At 44.8% G+C, this 20,364-nt stretch overlaps 1 protein-coding gene across 6 annotated transcripts in view; it reads right to left on the bottom strand.

The window, feature by feature from the left end:
• Positions 1-1,645: 1,645 nt before the first annotated feature.
• Tmtc4 (transmembrane O-mannosyltransferase targeting cadherins 4) overlaps positions 1,646-20,364 on the bottom strand; it is a 52,738-nt gene continuing 34,019 nt past the window's right edge. For 3 of the 6 annotated variants that reach the window (XM_021239300.2, XM_004858591.3, XM_021239298.2), the window contains exons 12-19: positions 19,272-19,310; positions 15,981-16,060; positions 15,703-15,810; positions 15,449-15,590; positions 10,817-10,931; positions 9,724-9,836; positions 4,351-4,420; positions 1,646-3,021 (exon numbers count right to left, since the gene is read on the bottom strand). In XM_021239300.2, coding sequence (XP_021094959.1) covers positions 2,873-3,021; positions 4,351-4,420; positions 9,724-9,836; positions 10,817-10,931; positions 15,449-15,590; positions 15,703-15,810; positions 15,981-16,060; positions 19,272-19,310 — 816 coding nt within the window. In that variant the 3' untranslated portion in view covers positions 1,646-2,872. Of the gene's footprint in view, positions 3,093-4,350; positions 4,421-9,723; positions 9,837-10,816; positions 10,932-15,448; positions 15,591-15,702; positions 15,811-15,980; positions 16,061-19,271; positions 19,311-20,364 lie in introns of all 6 variants that reach the window. The other 3 variants (XM_021239301.2, XM_004858593.3, XM_087193080.1) reach the window with 3 other exon arrangements.

Raw genomic sequence — 20,364 nt, forward strand, 5'->3', positions numbered from 1 at the left:
GGAGCAGCATCCCTCCAATCTCCTCCTCTGGTTTCACCATTCCCAAGTAGGGTAGAATGGGAGTCGAGATGTACTTTGGCTGTGGAAAGCTTTACCCTATTTAAAAGAGACCTCGGAGGCACCCAATGATAAATGTAAACGTATTGTATACCTAAAATATACCAATAAAATAATTTAAGCAAAAAAAAAAAAAAAAGAGAGAGAGAGACCTGAGGGAGGAAGTGCCACAAGTCAAAAAGGCAGACACCTGTGTGGAAGTTCTGGACTCTAGAAATGGAAGCTAATCAGAGAAAGATAAAAAAGAGAGAAGTCGACCTATGGTATTGCAGGAGTTCATTACCTTCTAGTCAAGAAAATGATGTGTCTCAAAATATAACATAGCAGAGAATGAAGAGTGCCCCAGTGGGGGACACCTGGTGGACAGCTACTTTGGCAGAGGCTTTGTGGAGATTCTGATTTGTCTCACTGACAGTTTCAATCCTCAAAGACTAGTCTAGGAGTAGAAAAATCAGAACATTAAAGCGATAGCAGGTACAGTGGACCCTTGACTTATGAACTCAATTCATTAGCAAGAGCTGGTTGTAACTCAAGTTGATCAATTGAGGGCTCAGGCTCCTCTACACAGCCTTCAAAGTCTTTCTCCTGTGTACAGGCAGCTCTCAGTGTCCCCAGAGACACACTGGCCCAGGATTTCTCAATGAACTCCACACAGGAAAAGATGCTGTAATGTTCTTTCCAGAACTCTTTAAGGGTTAGATCTATATCTGAGACCATCTGGAAGCACAAGCAGCTGGCAGTCGGGTTGTAACTCAAGACTTTATAAATTAAAACTAAGATGCCAGTCGTAACCCAAGTTGTTCGTATGTCAGGCCAGTTGTAACTTGAGGGTATGTGGAGAGCTGGGGACAGTATCCCACTTTAGTCTCTTTGGGTGGGCAGGAAACTCAAGAAACAAACAAAGAAGCTGGCTGCCTTCAGATGGGAAGAGAAGCAAAGAGAGCTAGCATGCACACTTCTAAAATCTGCAGCGATAACAAGGCTTTCTGAAGTATGGATCACACAAAGGCCCGTTTCCTCTGGAAAGCGTTGGGGACCCTGAGAGCTGAAGCAGTGCAGTGGAGGAATTTGCGTGGCAGGCAGGGGTCCAGGTCTGCACATCTTGATTTGACACTCAAGTTTTACTGATAGTAGGGGGGGAAAAGACCCTCAAGGGGCTTTTAGAAGAAAACAATGAACTCTCCAAAGGATACCATTTCGTAAACAAAGAAATTTCCTTAACACAAATCAACAGAGCACACAGTGCATCTATTATCTGCCATGCTAAGCCCATAGGAACATAAGTAAGAAGACAGCCCCAGCTCCTCAGGGACCTATACTTTGTCACTCTAGTGTAGGGACCACTGAAGCGATGTCTGAATGTGACACTTTCTTTTCTGATGTATCTCCGCAAATGGCAATGGTTGGTTTACAACTCCGCACAGATCTAGCCCCCAAATTACAATTCATCTCTACACTGATCTGTGCATGCTGTTCTCTGAACGTGGATAACTCCCTAAGACCCTTCTATGAAACGGGCCCCCAAACTGGTAAGAAGCCATAAACTAGGAAATATGAGTTGGTCGGGCAAGATGACATTTCACATCAGTTTGTGTAATAATTTTATTGCATAAGAAATGACAGATTGCATAAATCATTAGGTCAACAGTGTACAGAGAGAAACAAACCACATACACATGATTATTGTGATCAAATCAAACAGGAAAAAACACCTAGTTCCTACAAATTCCACTAAGTCCCCAAATATGACTCTTTTGGAGAGAAAATTACCCCTTGCATTTTCTGGTCAGTGATGTCTGTAGTTCCATTGAGCAAAATGGGAAACTGCTTCACAGATAAAAACATTGACATAACGTACATAGACGTGTAGCCCTCTTAACCCTGGATACAACAGAAACAAGATGTCAGCCGGCCTGCCTTGGCCTAGAGCACGGCTGGGATTTCCTACCAATTCTAACAGTTTGTATAGAACATGATATAACCTCCTGCATACGGAAACTGCACAGGTTGGGAATACCAACAAATATCACAGGAGTCAGTTTCTTCCTATAGAGGACAAAGTATATAAACAGACTGGATGTTAAAATGTTCCGTTCATTATGTGCCCTGCCCAACACACAAAAATACAAATAAATATTTCCTTACAAACCAAGTTCATAGTTATACTGTAAAAAGATTAAAAAAACCCAAAATCTTAATTTACCCTCTCTTGTCATTAAATAAAAAGGCAAATATACAGACACCTTTGATGCTTATATAAATCGTAGGGGACTGTCATTTCCTGGCCCAGTTGGTTTTCTCTTCCTTTTCAGTACCAAGGATCAAATCCAGGGGTGCTCAGCACTGAGCTCCATCCCCAGCCCTTATTTTTTTGAGCAAGGGCTCCCTAAGTTGCTCAGGGACAACTTGATCTTGTGACCCTCTGGCCTCAGCCTCCCCTGTGCTAGTCTCCAGGTACACACCACTGCACCCCGCTCACAGCTGAGGTTCAATAATGCTCGTGCTCCACACACAAGACTCATCCCAAGCGCAAGCTTAATGCTAGTGAAAGTCACCCAAGAGAATTTCTTCTATTTAGGTAAAAAAGCTTTCATTTTGGAGATTTTAGAATTATATTTGAGTTGTTTGAAAAAATACAATTTTGATGCAAAAACGCTATCAAGAATTCAAGACTATATCGCTGGTGCTATAATCTTTCTGCATGTCTTTGTTTTCCTAGAAAGAATCACCATACGCCTGAAAAGAATTTAAAACGGTTGAACACAAGTGCATGATACGGCCGCTCGATGCCCCCAACTCAGAAGGTGGACAAGGATCAGACGTTGCTCTTGCGCATCTGCTCCAGCTTTCTTCTTAGCAGACCGTAATTCTCCTTGGTGCCTGCTGCCGCGGGGTCGAGCTGCAGGGAGATTTCGTAGTGTTTCTTGGCCAAGTCGAGATGTCCCCAGCGATGATAGAGCACCGCTGAAACAGCAGGAGGTGGATTTCATTGGCAATGCGTTCTCAACCACTGGTACCAAGAACCAGAATGGGACCTTTGCAAACAGTTTTCAAAAAGCTATGCTTAAAAAATATTGTTTGTGCTATAAGCTTTATTGCCTGTCACTGCACTCCTCGGGGATTGTGTGAGGAAGCCCTGCCAGGTGTTCCTGGGGCTCCTGGTGTCACTACGTGGGACGCATCAGCCGATGGCAACATTATTACACAAAGAGGTTAAAAGAACAATGCAGTAAGTGTCTCATGGCTGCCATGAAATTTCCAGGGAGTCAGGCTGGGTAAGGTGGGGCTCAGGCACCGCCTAGAGCTCTGGCTATGGACAAGTCCAGCCTTTCATAAAGAAAAGACTGCTGCTCATTTCTTTATTTATTTGAGGTTCTGGGAAACTGAACTCGGAGCCTTCACACTGAGCTACATTCCCAGCCTTTAAAATTTTTCTGAGACAAGGTCCCGGCTGGGCTTGAACTTGCAATCCTCCTGCCTCAGCCTCCCAGATTACTTGGTTTATAGTTGTGCGCCACCATGCCTGGCAGTCGTTTATTTTGAATGAAGATTTCCCCATGCCATTCAGCAAAGTATTAGCTGTGCACTGCTAGTTGAAAATAAGAGTTCTAACATGAAGACCTGACTATCACATGATAGTTACAATAAGCCTAATTATTACTATGAAAAGCCTGATGGTTAACGATGATTTTGTAAGAAAACTAACTTTCTGCAGGGGCAGGAAAACAACTCAATGTTTTGTGACTTTTGTGATGAGCAGTTTTGGGGTGGCAGGGAATTGGTGAAGAGAAACGTTCACATGCCCGCACACTCCAAATACCTGCAAGTTACGCTCTAAAAGTCCTCACTATGGAGCTGGAAGAGTGGAAGAAGGGACTTCTGGGAATAAACAGTTGGGAGTGCAGTTTTGGCTGAGGCACAAGGGAACGTCGCACACACAAAGGACCAGGCTGAAGAGGGAGGCCCTGGGCAGGGGAGGAAGAGGGCACAGGAGGTACCTTAATGGGAAGCTTAATGTCATAGGACCTGCCACTCACAGGAGCAAGACCTGAGTTCTAATCCTAACAAGTGACAACCTCAGCCACAATTCTGAGGGTGGTCCTGGCGATGCAATTACAATCTGTAGCTGTCCTTGAAATGTCATAATAAAACTGCATTTTAGCGCCAGATTATGAAGGATAGGCTAGCTTTGAGGAAAACACCATGACTCTCCCAATACTGATGTCTCAGAAAGATGCCTATTTCCTTGTAAGTACAAAGAATTTCAAGATTCATACTGGAAACTTTCCTTACCTAAATTCCCATGGTAACTTGCAACATTTGGATTTGCTTTAATTGCCTTGAGGAATAAAGCTTCAGATTCCTAAAAAAATGAAACACATAGAAAAGAAAGCATTGTATGTGAAGCGAAAATGACTCACAGCTTCACTGCCCATGGTTTTCAAACTTTTAACAGCCCTGGTTTGTACCACTGCACGATTCCAGAAACACGCTCTGAAGAGCCAGCGAGGACCCTTCAGGGCCGCAACAGTGACCACAGGACTTGGGCGAGTTTGCTGTGAGCTCTGCCACTGTCCCCCGGAAACGGCTGCAGTCCTGCGACTTCCGGCAGCGGCGGCGGAGGAGGTGGAAAACACAGGAAAGTGACAGTGCCACTTTCAGCCTGCACGGTGACCTCACTGCCCGGATGCTGAAGGCAGGAGTGGGGCCCCTTTCATCTCCCCAGAACCCACACTGCCCTGGCAACCCAGAAGCAGCTCCTTCACTGGACGGAATGAGCAGAGAGAATGAGGAAGAAATGGCTGTGACTGCGGCTGTCACAGCACTGTGTATGACTGCGACCAAACGCCCCCAGCGTGCATGAACTGCATTTCCTCCCAATCATCCTCACTTCCAAATTGGTCACTCGACACCGGGCAAGTTTACCACAGATACGGATGCCGATCTGTCCTCCCCGACACGTGCCGGGGCCACTGTCCACTTCCCCCACATTCCTGTCTCAACGGGCCACACAAGCTGGAACGGGGGTCGCGATGAGCTTAAACCCCCAAGCCCGCTGGTGTGGGGACAATTACTTTTGCTTCTCATATCCTATGTGCATTTTTCTGGGTGGAAAACCAGAAAATTCAGATTTGCTACCGCGCAAGGCCGGAAGCGCCTCTGCTCTGTGGTGACCTGGGAGAGTCCGGGGACACAGGGCAGGATGTGCGCCCCGTGGCCTTGCAGGCAGAGCTGGCCAAGAAACTGCATTTTAGAACCATCACTCCAGAGGGACTGAACATCAGGCTAACCCGTCAGGGCCTGCAGTCCAAGTGTCGGCCGCTGCAGCGCCCTTGTGGCGGCCTGAGATTTTCCAAGGAAACAGGAAAAAATGAAATGAAACCCCCAAATCAAATGGACTGTGGAATGGTGATGTTCCCGATGATTTTCAAACATTTCCATTTAAAACCGAAAACTTGAGAACACAAGGCGGCCAAGTAACCTAAATCTACTTAAAAATGCTCCCCTGCCTGCAAAAAGCGTGGCGCTCACCGGCAGGAGCCGCTTTCTGGGTGAGAAGCAGGTCAGCTCTCTAGGGCCCGAGGAGGCCAGCTATGCCGGGGGCGGGAGGGACATGGGTTCAGGCCTCTGGAGGGGCTGCTGCTCCTGCAGGGGGATGAGGAGGCCAGGGAGGGAGGAAAGCATCTAAGGAAGAACAGGCGGAAGGGCTGGACTTGGAGACAAGGGCAGCGGGGCAAGGGCCAGCTCCTGAGCCTGGAGATGGAAACACGGAGCTGCAGGCAGGGGCGGCGGGGAGAGCAGGCCTGGGGCAGGTGGGTGTGCAGTGACCCAGTGGTGGGGTGGCCTCTCAGGTGACAGCGGGACCCCTGGACACATGGCTCAGCAGCCCTCCTGTGTCCAGGAGGAGAGGGGCACAACCCGAGCTTCTGTGCCACACTCATGTCTGTGGGAACCCCACGCCCTCAAAATGCTCAGCTATTGGATTGGACATTTAAAGCGCCTGTTCAGGAAAGCAGCAAACTATTTAAAAACGGACCCAAAGCTGGGCATGGTGGCACACGCCTGTAATCCCAGCACTCCTGATGGCTGAGGCAGGAGGGTCACTAATTCAAGCCCAGCCTGGGAAACTTAGTGATTAGCAAGACCCTGTTTCAGAACTGAAAAAGAAAAAAAAGGGCTGGGGATGTAGCTCTGAGTGAAGGCCCTGGGTTCCACCCCCATTATATCAATCAACCAATTAACCAACCAATCAATCAATCCATCAGTCAATCCATCCAGCCAATTAAAAAGAAGAAAAAAAAAGAAAACAGATTTGTAGAAGGGTCTGAAGGTTTCAAACCTAGACAGTGAGCCAATTTATGTCCCCCAAAAGTCACATTTAAAATCAACAGAAAGGAAAAGGTTGTATTACTCCCCGGAGTGTTTTAGACAAAATGTTTCTGGCAAATGTCTCAGGCTGAGAAAAGCTTTGCTAACTGTGTCTCTAAGAAGGGACCGCAGCGGGTCATTGTGTCTGGGCAGAGGACTGACCAGGTCACTTCAGCCACTGCAGATGAGGGAGTAAACACAGCAGCAGAACCCTTACCCAGAATCTGTGCCCGCCGATGGCATACTGCCAGGGCTACCCAGGATCCTGCTTCAATCGGGGAAGGTGAGCGAGGTGGTCTGGTGTGAAGCTGAAACCGAGCCACACAGCACGACTGTCATCTCTACGAGGCTCCCTTTCCCCTCCCTCCCTCTGCACTAGGCAGTGGCTTGCGGGTCACACCTGTTGATCCCTGCCAGTCTCCCTCTGAAGCTAAGACAGCGCCCTCAGGACTAGAGCCTCACAGCCAGCAACAGTACGTAGCTGAGGCTGAGTGAAACTGCTGCGTTTTCAGTTACCCTGCATTTACAGGAATGACCTGATGTTTACACTGTAAACAGTTACCTACATTGGAAATCTATTTAAAGAAATGTATCAAGTAAAAAGATGTGGAAAAAACAGAGATTCATAAAGATGTGACACAAATGTTGAGTTTGGAAATGGCTTTATTAGTGTAACCTGCTTTTAAACTACAGGCCCAGTGAACTGGGCAACACGGAAAGAAATCAGCAGGGAAGTGTCACGTTAAGCACTGAAAACATTCCGTTTGCAGTTCTGCTTGATCACATTAGCCCCAAATTGGAAATTAAATGGCACAATAACATGTTGAAATGATCTTTAGAGATCCATTTAATGATTAAAATTTTATAACTATATAAAAAATATTTCATAGTTACAAATTATGGTGCATTTTTCCCTATCACTCAACTCAGGATGTTGTGCAGATCAGCGTCCACTTTACACGTGAGCAAACGGAGGCCAGAAGCAGGTAAGTGACTGATGGTAGGTAAAAAGGGCTGCTAGTCATAATCACATGAGAGCACTCGCTCTGCCCTCACAGCTTCAGAACAGGGTGAGGAAGCCTGCAGGTTAGAGTTCAACAAGCGCGCTTAACAACTGGCTGTCAGCACTCCGGACAGCAACGGAGATGTTAAAAATAGCAGACAGCTGGCTCCAGTGTCCCCATCAAAGAAACCAAGCAGGCAAATGATAATATGAGACAGCTAGTGGCTAGGCGAGGCGTGGGCATCCCGAAAGCAGCGCCCTCTCTGGCGGGTGTGTCCCTGCAAGCCGCCACCACAGCCCCTCCTCAGCACCCACCAGGGTCCCACAGGGAGACATCCTGGGACTGAAAACCGCACAGAGCTGAGCAACCCCAACTAGCACTCCAAATTCTTAATTTAAAATAAAAGGCGTTAAAATGCTGGCTTGGTGGGTGACCGTGGCTTGAGGAGTTACCGCTGCTCCCCACTTGGTAGCTGTCCAAAGGCTCATAGTGAACTTGGTACCTGATTTTATTGTTTCCCCATCTTAGGCTCAGCACTCTGACCTTGGCAATTAGGATGAAAAAATGTGTAGAGAAATGGGAAACTAATTTCTCCATCTTGCTTCATGGGGTATTTTCTACTTTATCTGGAACAATAAGGGACAATGTGAACAGGAAGCCAATGAACTCTGGGTTCGGTCCCCTTAAGGGATGTTCCAAATTGCAGACTGCAGGGTGATAGGAAAATCAATACGATGAGTGTACAGGCTGCATCCCAAAGACTCACGAGCTAGTTAGAGAACCCAGACTCCTGACCCGGCCCAAGAGGGCAGTGGCCCGAAAGTCATCAGGAGGGAAAGTGTAAACCTCCTCCACACTCCCCAAGCAGGTCCATAAAAAATAAAACTAAACCTAAAAAGCAATCTTTGAAGCCAAATCTGGAAATGCTAAATAAAGATGCATAATGAAGCTACTAAACTCCCTGACATTCAGAAGGAGGGCTGTGCATGCAGCTCAATGTGAAGGCCCTAGTATTGAAAAGAGACAAGAGATGAGAGACAGAGAGACAGAGACAGAGAAAGACAGAGAGAAGAAAGACAGAGAGAGAGAAAGAGAAAATTATATCAACAATGAGATCTAATCAACAGAAATGGAGAAGTAAATAACTCAGGGCAAATGTTAATATTAATGACTCACTACCTTTAGGCCTTGGGTCTCATATGTAGGCTCGGAGTGGTGAAAATAACATATAGCTCCTGATTCTGAAACAAGATACTTCCCCCTCACAAAGACAAGGCACTGCTTCTGAGGGTGTCCCCTGAACATGTGTGTCGGGAGCCAGGCATGCTGGATAGAACTGCAGGCTCCCTGGCCTGACCAATCCTGGCCACGGTCCCCACGGGGCCTCCCTCGCCAACTGTGACAGTGACACACGACACCAGAGTCTGAGAGCACCGGTATTAGCACCTAAGTCCCCTCCATTACAGAAGCGCCCAGGCTACTCCTCACCAAGCCTGGGAGGCCCAGCGAACCACATTTGATGTGTGTGGCTTCTGGTGTTTAGGAATTTCCAAGGCCTTGCCATGGCCCATAACTCTGAGGAGGAAAGACCCTGGAAGTGGCAGAGCCACTCACGTGTCCTCCACGGGCTGATCTCTCTTTCTTGAACCTCTCCACACCTTCCCTCTCCCTCCCTTCTTTCTTTCTCTTTCTCTTTTTTTTGGCACCGGGGATCGAGCTCAGGACCTTGCACTTTTGGGACAGGCAGTGGCACCACTGAGCTAAATCCCCGGCCCTCTTTTTCTTTCTTTGAGACAGGGTCTCACTGCGGAGCCCAGGCTGGCCTTGAACTTGCAGTGATCCACCTGTCTCAGGCTCTCCAATGCTGGGATTATAGGCATGCACCACCACACCCAGGCTGGTTTCTCTTTTGTGCAGAACACAAGCCCCACACACAAACCCAGGGCTTCAGCCCACTATCAAAGGCAATGTCTCACCCCTTCCTTTGGGGTGGGGCCAGGCACGTGGGAGGAGCTGTCCCTGCACTGAGGGGCCCTGTGTGAGGGCTCCCTGCCCCTCTTCCCCTCCCGAGTGTGAATGACAGCTGAGCTCTGTTGAGATGACACTGGGTTTGACTCCACATGCCCACCTTTTGGGCAGTTTCTCCTGGAAACAAACTGACCAGGCCACCCGGTGCTCTGCTGCCACCATCCCGGCCTAATTCTGCATGAGACGGCGGTGCAGAAGTAACACCGATACCTTTTGTCAGCTGCTGGCAATCAGTGCAAGAAATCACGGCCTGTGGTTTACACACCTTGTATTTCTGGGATTTCCCCAGCACGTTTGCCAAGGAGAACATAAGAGAGTGATCATTTGGTATTAATTCCAGTGCCTCTCTTCCAACTGCTTCAGCTTGGGCTAAATTACCTTGAAAGAAAAGGAAAAATAAAAACCATGCTAGCGTTGTACTTGTGTTTTTGTCTCTCTCTGATCAACAGGGCTTGCATGCATTGTATACAATCATTATAAAATCCACGTGGAAGCTGTAACACACACACACAAAAGCACATGGTCAGAGCAACTCAGCACAGTTCAGACGTAACACAAACAGCTTTCGATTCAATTCTGTAAAGTCACATAATACCTAGTTTTAATTTCCCCCAGATACCAGCTATACCCAGACCAGAGAAAAGAAGTCTGCGAAATGAGAATATCACAATAACACTTCTAATTTCTGAGTATTTCTCCTATGGAGGTACATGCGCTGTGTTTTTCTTAGGAGCAAGAGCCTGCTGCTTCCTCACACTGGTTAGATGGGTTGTTACCTTTAAATTATGACAAATCGGCACCAAGATTTCTGAAAGGATTGTTGGTTTTTTAGAAATAAGGGTCGCAAAAATAACTTCTGATTGGTTGGATCTAGTCTGTTCTGGGCTAGGGAAGCAAATCACCAACTCATTAGCACTGTATCTCAAATAAGAATCCATACCTTTAGGTGCAGAGCAGAGGCCAACTCCTGGGTGTGTGCAGTCCACGAACTTGGGATGCTGGCCTGCACCTTCCAAACCCTAAGCCTGGAGGCATTTCTGCTTATATTTGGGTGCCCCTAGCATTATGGGTGAGGCTGTGGCTGGCAGACAGGCCTTGGATTAAAGGAGACATTTCACATAATGTCTCTCATGCCACCACACCAATTTTAATTCAGTATCATTTTCCATAATGTCCGGATCCCAATATACTCAAGGATGCCTCACTTTCTAGAGGAACAGACGCCACAGTGCCTAAGACTTAGCCCATACTTACTTATTTTTTAAACTTGGGGAGAGGAAACTTAATCTCGGTGTCCTAAATTTTTAACAGAACTGTGCTGGGCCCCATTTCCCGATTCCTGATCTGCCCTTCTGTACCTGTGTTGTCCAGGAGGATGATCATGTTGTTCCAAGCCAGGCTGTGCTCGGGCTTCAGCATGGTAGCATTTCTCCATGCGTTCAAAGCGTCCACATGGCGATTCAGATCTGCATACTGAAAACAAACACCCCCCAAAAATCAATATTCCAATTTTTATGCTTTTTTGCTCTTAAGGTATTATGACCAAAACCCCACAAAAATGAACAAAAAGACAACCTAACCTTTCTTTACAGATCTTCTAATTTTTCATATCAACCCATTCAATTTTCAAAACAATCCCAAGGAAGTGGGTATTACTATTATTACCCCCATTTTACAGATGAAGGAACTAAGGTACAAGGAAATGAGCAATCTGCCCTAAGCCACACAGGAGAAATGGAGAATCAGGCATGACAGCCTAGGGAGTAGGGTCTCAAGCCTGAGGTATTTTAACTAGATAACCTATTATTTGGCAATTCCAGATATCAAATCGTATTTCAGGCTGAAAAAGAATTGTTCATTATGCTTTTTCTAGAAAGTTTCCATATATTCCATCGCCAATAACATATTTAGGATAGCGAACAAATATTTTATGTGAATAAATGCCACACATGTCCAGTTTACCATGTGAAGAATGATCTAGGATCCCCTTCTCATCTACCTCAAAACCCAGTACTATGAAAATACGTGTATATCAGACCTGCTTTATAAACTCTGTGAAAATTCTCCTATGGTCACGTAAAATCTCTTGACAACTTGGAGGCTGGTTTGCCTCATTCAGCAAAGAGATTACTCACTGCTTTCTTTGGAGAGGAGATTTTGTTTAACACAGTAACAATACAAAGTGTCTGGCTTTCCATCTGCATGGTTAATAAAAGCCACAGAGGCCGAAGTAGGGGACTCTTTAACAAGTGACCCTCCAGCCCCCTGAACTCAGTTCAAACACACATTTCATCCCTTTAACTCTGCAAAACGGACAAGTGATGGCAATTTATCAGTTTAAGGCTGGTTTCTTCTTTCCTGTCATTTTTATACATTTTTTAACAGAACAGAATCGTTCTGACTTGTTCCATGTCCCACACAGCAAACAGATGGCATAGTATGCAAAAAAGGGGTAATGAATTCTGGAAGCATTTATGAATATCCACTGCTACAATGTCCAAATTTCCCATCAGACTCAGAAAATCAGCTTACAATATTTTATCTTTTAGTACCAATAATGATAGAAAAAGTTCAAAAAAATTAAAATAATTTGAATGCTTAATTATAGTAACATTTAATTGTGTCTCTTTACTGGATATCTCAGTGATTCTTCAAGTAGTTCTTGCCAGAAAGGCAAAGACAAAATCTGTGGTGACATTCTAACACACTTGGACAAAATCTGTGGTGACATTCTAACACACTCATGGCAACCAGTGTAAGTTCATTTATACAACACAGTAAAATTCTTCATGTATTTTTCATTTTACTACTATTACTTTGATGTTATTATTTATTGCAGAATAACAACAGGTCTAGTCAAGTAACAGACTTTCATTCTTTTATACGAAATGAATAAACACTTTATAGGAAACAGAGAAAAATGGTGATTTAACGAGAACTACCCAGCACAAAGCAGACGGATAGTGGACAAATTATTTGCCTATTAGTCCTTCTCCCACCCTCCATACCCTGCTCTGGGGTGTTGGGCTGGGAGTCTTCGAACTACAATTCCCAGGCTCCTTTGCCACTTGGTTCCCTGTTAAGTTTCTGATACTAAGTGTCACAGGTTCAGGTGTGCCTGAGAGGAGCAGTACCCTGGCCCAACCTCATTGTCTCCTCCTTCCTCTGGCGGTCTCTGAAGGAACTCTGTCCCCTCCTCCACAGTCCTGGGGCTAGAGCAGTGGTCCCTCACCATGACCTCAGCTCTCAGGGTGTGGCAACTCTTTTGAAGGCCACCCGTTCAGTTCTGGTACCAGTCCTTCCTCCATTTGCTCCCCCGAGCTTATGGGGTTTCCTTTAGTTATTAATCTCTGTGTTACTATTCCCTTTCCATTTTATTCTTACAATTGCATGACCAGTTCTTCTCTGCATTAAACCTTCTCTATTTAAAATACTCACCATGGTTTTTCTTCGCTTGAACACATCCTGACTGACACAATCAGCTCCTGCATAATGAGCTGTCTCCAGTAATACCACCAAACATTCTTACCATAACTCTCTAGGACCACCAACACGGCCCCAGTAATCCAGCTCTTCCTAATTTCCTGTTTCTCAAGAGAACTGCATCATATTACCTTCTTATCAGGGGTCCAGAAATCAAAACAAATTTTTATCTCCTATTACAACAATGTGACTTCTTTTAAAAAAGACACCTTGAAGTCATTAAGTTCCTCTTATTTGCCAATATATAAGTGGGTTGGTTGAGCTGTTAAAGATTAAGCTTTTAATGCTTTTAAGCTGTCCAGTGGGCAAATGCTAGATAATTAAACCACAAAGGAGAGCAAAAGCCTTAAATGGGCAGGAAGGACGGGTGGAAAGGGCCATCAGAGCATTAATTCAGGGTGGCAAAATTAGTAAACACCACCAAGGTCCCAATCTGTTCAGTGCTATAAACTGAGCTTCCAAGTGAAAGTGTAATGAATCCCAGGACTAGGGTGCACAATAAAAGCCAGTATTTTACATTTGAGTCCCTTTCTTTGCATATAACTCTCACAGAAGTTTCATTTAGCATCAATTCTATTTTCCCAATCCCAAGGAACTGTCTGAGGTTTTACTGCCCCCTCCTCCAAGAGCTTATCGTGAGAACAGCTTTAGCTCTTTGCTAGTCTCCTAGCTTCACAGAGAAAGCTGTTTCTGCATCAAAGTATGTAACTAGATCTTAAAGCACAGAATTTTGAAATGCAAATGAAAAGAGAAACGCATGCAAGGCCCAGTGATTCTGGAGAAAGTTGATGTGGGACAACAGGAATCTTGTGCTGCTGGCCCTTCCTTGCTCTAACGGCTTGCTGTTCTACAGGGCTGGTCACATGGCTGCTTGCTGCCCTGGTCAGTGCCAGGGAAGAAAGAACTCTGCTTTCCACACTGGAGCAGCCCAAAGAGATGGTGTCTTCAAACGGCATCTCTTAACTAAAACATGCTTTGTATTTTTCAAATAAACACACAAATCACTTCATTTTAATTTTATAACACAAGCATCACCCATACACTTAAAAGTGACTTACGTGGCATGGGAAAGGTCAGTCTTCATCATTCGATAACCACGTGTCCCACCATCTTGTTCCCTCCATTCATAAAATTCTATCTCCACAGCTCACAAAACCATGGCTACCCATTACAGAAAAGATGTTAAGACCAAAGGCATCCACACCATGGTAAGGACAGAAGCTGTGTGTTCCAATAAATTTAAAGCAGTTAGGGTTTCCTGGGTTGCTCTCTCCAAACAGGGCTTTCTGCTCTGGTGTGACTGACCTTCAGGTCGAAGTTCAGGCAGAGCTGCTTCCCAGATGCAAGGCCAGTGACAGTGGACTGGAGTCTCGGGGGGAAGTTGTTATTATTTTTAAAATACAGGTTCTCTGTGGAGCTTTTGACTCCCCGAATCTGTGAGGGGTGGGGTTATTTGGATGTACAATTAGGTATGGAAAACTATTGGTTTTGATTCACAAGGACCCCATAAAACGAACTGTAGGAGGTTAAAATAAGGTAAACAGGCATTTCTTTAGAACATATGAATTCCCCTTGTGAGGCTAAGGTTGGTAAAATATGGAAAAATTATATATAAAGTTCTTTTTTAAAAGCCACATTACTATGTACAGTACTTTCCAGTTTTGCTTAGAGGAACCAAATTTTTTTCCCTCTAACAATTTCATGAAATAAATTTAAATATATTTGGTTTTTTGAATCCAAATTAAAGAGCTCACAGAGGGGAGGATTGTACTATTTGTGTCTCATTTTCTTTGCCAAGGAAACCAAGAACAAGCAGATCTTCATGAACATTCTACTAACAACTAAAAATACAAAGCTATTAAGGAGCACACTGTTTTCTACTTCCATCAAATAATGTCAAATCCCTTTCAAAGAAATGCCTTGACTCCTGGAGCTGACTTTTTTGGGGAGGATGCCCCCTGTAGATGAGAGATCTGGTCCCTTGAGGAAGGTGGACAAGGAAGCCCAGAAATCACACTACAGGTTTGCTTTGAAATCTCAGTTTCTATTCAATTCATGTTTTACTTTTTTTTGGTACTGGGGATTGAACTCAGGACCTTGCACTTGCGAGGCAAGCAGTGGCACCATCTGAGCTAAATCCTGGCCCTCAATTCATGTTTTAAAATCTGAGAGAGTGATGTTTATCAGGAAGTTACCCCTGAAGTATTGATTTTCAGGGCAGAAGAGATTTTAAAAGTTTTAATTTATTGTACTTTTTAGTTTATTGCCTTGGTGAACTCTTAAACTCAACTAACTCAAGTTAAGAATGAGACTAATTCAAGTTAGAATAATTTGAGCTTTCACGTTACATATAAGGAAATGAAACAGCTACTTTAAAATGAGATGTGTGTATGTAAAAACACTTTATAAAGCAGGTAGTGCTGGATAGGTATTACCATTGTCCTTTTATTCTCATTAAAGGGAAAACCCTGTCTTTTCTCCCAAGTGGCTGGGGAACCTGGCCTTACCAGTCGCCCAAGGTTGTAGTAGCAGTCTGGGTACTTCCTTCTGTGTTTGATGGCTGTCCGGTAACTCTGCTCTGCTGCCTCGAACTGTTTCAGGCTGTTCTGCACTATGCCCAGGTTCATCCATGCAGCAGCAAAGTCTGGCCTGGAAGAGCATTTTTTAAAAAGACAAGAAAAAGAAAGAAAGGCTTATTAGAACAACAGAAGGCAGGGGCTTGTTTCTTTGTCCCTGGAATAATTATAAAAATAATGCTTACTGTATTTGAACAGCTAAAGACAGCAGCTCTTCTGCTTCTTGGAGCTCATTCCTTTCTTTTAAGATATTTCCAAGATTATTCATGGCATGAACATACTTGGGATTTAATCTGGAAGTTGAGACACAAACCAATCCGACTTGTTATTAATTCAGTAATTTCCCTAAACTTTCAGGAACTGATATCTCAAAGTTGGGGTCTTAAGGGCACAGGCTTATAATCTTAAAGAGCGAAAACTGTATGTGCATATACATGATAGTTTTTCTATAAGACTGTGGTACCTTACTGCTTCCCGGTAATATTGGATGGCTGCTGTTTGGTTGCCTTTATCAGCCAGGTTTTTGCCAATGTTGTAGTGAACCTGAAAATACAGATGACAGCTTGATCACCAGCATATAGACATCTTTGTTCAGAGCCTGGACACCTATCCTGTTTTCCAACTGAAGATGGAAGGGAAAGGGATTAAAAAAATTGCCCACCAGAACTTTTGCTACAGGGGACTTTGTGTCTTAATTCCCTATCCCGTAAGAAAAGACTAGAAGAATGGGAGGTAATAAGCAGACATATCGTTAAAATACCACAAAGGAAAAATAATTAAAGAGCTCATCAGAGAAAAGTGGAAGATCACAAAGCTGGCTGTTTTTATTACTAACACTCAAATACCTGGCCTGTCCCCCACATCCCATTAAAGTTGAGATAATTAAGTACACGTGGGCAGAAAAGAAGAAAAGGACACTCTGCTCATTTTGTCCAAATGCAGCCCTTTCTAGTGCGACATCTTTTTTTGGGTGGCATTACAAGCATTTAGCTTTATACCTATCAGGGGAGGGATGTTTACTGAAATCCCACCTCCTAATGTAAAGGCAGTGGGAGGTGACTAGGGCACGAGGCTGGAGCCCTCACGAGTGGACTCTGAGAGCCCTCTCGCTCTGTCCTCTGCATACGGGGACAGTGGGGCGGTGTCATCCCTGAGCCCAGAAGAGGCCCCTACCCCTGCCAAGATACCACATCTGCCGGGGCCTTCACCTCGGAATACCCAGGCTCTGGAACCCAGAGAAACCCTTGCCCCCTCATTCCGCACCGGGTCACCATGGAGGAGCAGAAGCCTGACAGGCAGCAGGCTCCGGCCGAGGGCATCCGATGTGGGCTCTCATCCCACGGCAGCGCTCTGACTGTCTGAGCTGCTCTCCTTTCTGAGCTTCTAAACCACTCACTGAGCGTCCTGCCTAAGGCCACGACGCTGGACCAGAGCGCATTCTCTTCTTAGCACAGCCCGCTGGTTATCAGGTTAGAGGGGAAGGAGGATGGGCTGACCGCACCGTGGTTTGTAGATTCCTTCATTCGCACTGCTTTTCTCCTTAAAGTGCAGCTGTGTTCCTTGTTATGTGTTACGGACATAACAGTGACCCCCCAAATTCATACAGTGAGCCCCAGTACGTCACCATGTGACTCTGGAGACAGCATCTTTCGAAGGTAGGTAAAGTAAAATGAGGTCGCGTGGGTGTGCCGCAACCTGAGTGGTGTTTTTATAACAAAAAGAAATGTGGACATGCAGAGAGAGGCCATAGGGGAAAGGCCAAGAGAGGTCACAGGGAGAAGACGGCATCTACACACTAAGGTGGGAGGTGTCTGACGAAAGCAGCCCTGCACACACAGCCTCCGGATCCTTTAGGAAATAAAGTCATGTTGTTCAAGCCACAGAGTTTGCAGCATTTTGTTAGAGCAGTCGAAGCACAGCCGCCATCTTGAACTATAGCAATGGTTTAAACATATTCAAAGAATGTTACATATGAACACAGCTTCAAAACCGCCTCTGCAGCTAGAGCCACATCTTGACCTACAGTGACAGCATGTGCCCAAATACACTTGTGTTTTTGGAAGGGGAGAGAGCAGTGACATCCTGGAGCACACACGTAACAGAGATTCCTGTACATGGACGGCCAATTTTAAAGCAGCGACATTTCATGTTTGCCTGATTTGGTGAAAGGAATGACAAGTAGAAAAGTCGCAGATGAGAGACGTGTGGACTCCTATGCAGCACACAGCACAATGTAAACTTTCTGGACCAGAGCACTGTCCATTCACAGGCATTTTCACCCTAAACGATAGCCTGGAGGTGGCTGGAGGACGCCATCACCAGAGCTTGTGCTGTGAAATGTGTGCTGAAGATGGCTCATCCCGCGCCTCCCCCAACTCCAGCCTGGACGTGTGACTCCTCCTCCCATCCCATGCACACAAGACCCCAAGGCCGGAGCATGGAGCAGCCAGGGGTGTCCTCCTGGGGCCCAGGACACAGACACAGCTTCTACTTAGGTTTCAGCAGGAGCTTCCACCTCCACCCCCAGGCTCCCCCTCTGCTTCCCTTTGTTCCGGGCAGATTGTGCTGTTCAAGGCTCAGACAAAGGAGCCCAGCTGCCCTCTGTGGTAAGGACAGTGTTCTGTTAGACAGCAGAATCCAGGGAGACCAAAGGAAAGGAGGGCGCTCCGGGTTCGACAGAGTCACTGACATGGATCGAGGGAAAAGTCTGCCTGAGCCGAGAAGGAAGTCCCTAATTAAGACCCGGAGAAGGGCTCTCCCCACCATTTATACCAAGGCAGTTCTATAAAGAGGACACAGCTGCCGTGACTGTAAAGCAAAACAAAACAAAACACAAACCTGACAACCAGGTTACCTGAAATAGTGTTTAGAGAGTGAGTGTTTTTTGTTCCGTGGTGTATGAAAGACAGAAAAGACCTATTCATTCAACTTTCCTTCCAGTCTTAGTGCTTCATGCATCCAGGCAATGAACCAGTAGAGAAGCCAGATGAAAACAAGTATCACAGCTGAACAGCACGGAAATGCAAACAGGTAAAAGCACCAGTAAGGAAGGGTGCTATGCATACCAGGGCTACACCAGTTTGTTTCAAATATTCTGCCAACATTAGATGTTAAACTTGAAATGTTCTCAACACATAAAAATCCTCTAAGCATCCTGGGCCTCTCCTTAAGGAAATGCCTCATAGTGGGATATGATTCTTTTCACTGTTAAAAAGAATTGGAATTGTATCAGAGTTGATAGTGGAACATATGTTTAAGCCTTAAAAGCTAAAAATGACCACAAATAAATGAAGACACTTGGACTCTCTGCCCCAGTAGGCTAGTGGATTCAGTTTCCATTTGGCTCAATTTAATAACCAATATTAAATACTGACCACATACAAGGCACCACGGGTAACTTAAATGCAGGCCAGACCTCAGCGCTACCTACTCTGATACTGCAGTCCTTCAATAAAGATGAGTCATACTTTATATATCGGGCCTAAACTCGAGGCAGGTGTCCCCTGCTCACTTAATATCAATGACAGTCATGCGAAGCAGTGTCTCCTGCCTAATGGGGAAGTAGGGACACGTTTTCCTAAATGAGATCTTGTCCCTGAAATAGACCTAGCTTTTTTTTTTTAAAGGCAATTTTATGACACTTTGATTTGTAATAGAAAGAAAAAAAAAAGGCACCAAACCAACACAAAATCCAACTCTATCTTGCTTATATTGAATAGTTTCACTGAAAAAGTTCAAGGAAAAGGACTCTTACCAGCAGGTCTGTTTTGAAAATGAGGTCCTGTATGTATACCTTAAATTAAAAAGAGAAACGTATACTCACATCCTCAAAAAGTGTGCAAGCCCTGAGCTTTTGAGCCCTGTTACATTTGAAATCACACACAGGCATCACTGGTTCCCCCTCGCCCTTTCCAACAGCCACCTGGGCACAGCAAGGTAGAGCTAGGTCTCTAGCCACTTAAATCACATAAATAATGTCATTTTAACCTATTATCCCTCAGTTTCTCCCATCTGGAAAAAAAAAAAAACAATATCCTGTCTCTGAAATCCTCAGCAGGAGAATGGAGATTTAATTACAGAGCCTCTATATAGAGGCTCAAGTTCCTTACAGTAAAGAAGGATATAAATAGAACAGGTAATGACTGTCATTAACACGGAAAAGTAAAAATAAGGCAAATCTAGTAACATCCACAAAATTAAATTACAGGCAATTTATTTTTAGTAGCATGAAATGAATTGATCAGTCAGCCAATCAAAGATAAAAGCTCCAAGTAATTCACTCTCATCTATACTTCTGAAGTATAAAACACAAACAAGATGCTTTAATTGCAGAAAAGATGACAAGGAGTCAGCACCTTTTATATACTATTCTTTGCTTCAGGGTAACAATAAGATGTCAACTTGTCATTGGTTTTATTTACATAATTTTGCCTGAAATGATTGTGTTCCCGTAAATACAGAAAGTGGAAATGAGACAAACTCCAGAGATCTCCCCCCAGAAGAGATTACATGGAAGTATCCTAGGCAGCTCCAACTAGATGGCCTAAGAGAGAAGGTAACCTTGTCTATCGATGACAATCTATACTAACAGAAGAGTCTTCTAATCCAAGGCCTTGATCCCCATTTTAAGCACACAGAATTCCCTTCCTGCCACTTAACATGAAACCAAAACTAAAATGAACTTATGCAAGCTAATATTTCTTAAGCACCTACTATGTACTGAACATAGTAAGGTGTCTGAGTTCTTTCAGCCCTCACAACCAACCTGGTGGACAGGTATTCCCCCGTTCTTAGAAAAAAGGGCACTTGGAAGTTCAAAAAAGCTTAGTTCTGCCCAAAGAGACATA

Source organism: Heterocephalus glaber, unplaced genomic scaffold, assembly GCF_053883595.1.
Source record: "Heterocephalus glaber isolate CG9 unplaced genomic scaffold, H.glaber_assembly_v1.0 deba00001579, whole genome shotgun sequence".
Classification (NCBI taxonomy): domain Eukaryota; kingdom Metazoa; phylum Chordata; class Mammalia; order Rodentia; family Bathyergidae; genus Heterocephalus; species Heterocephalus glaber.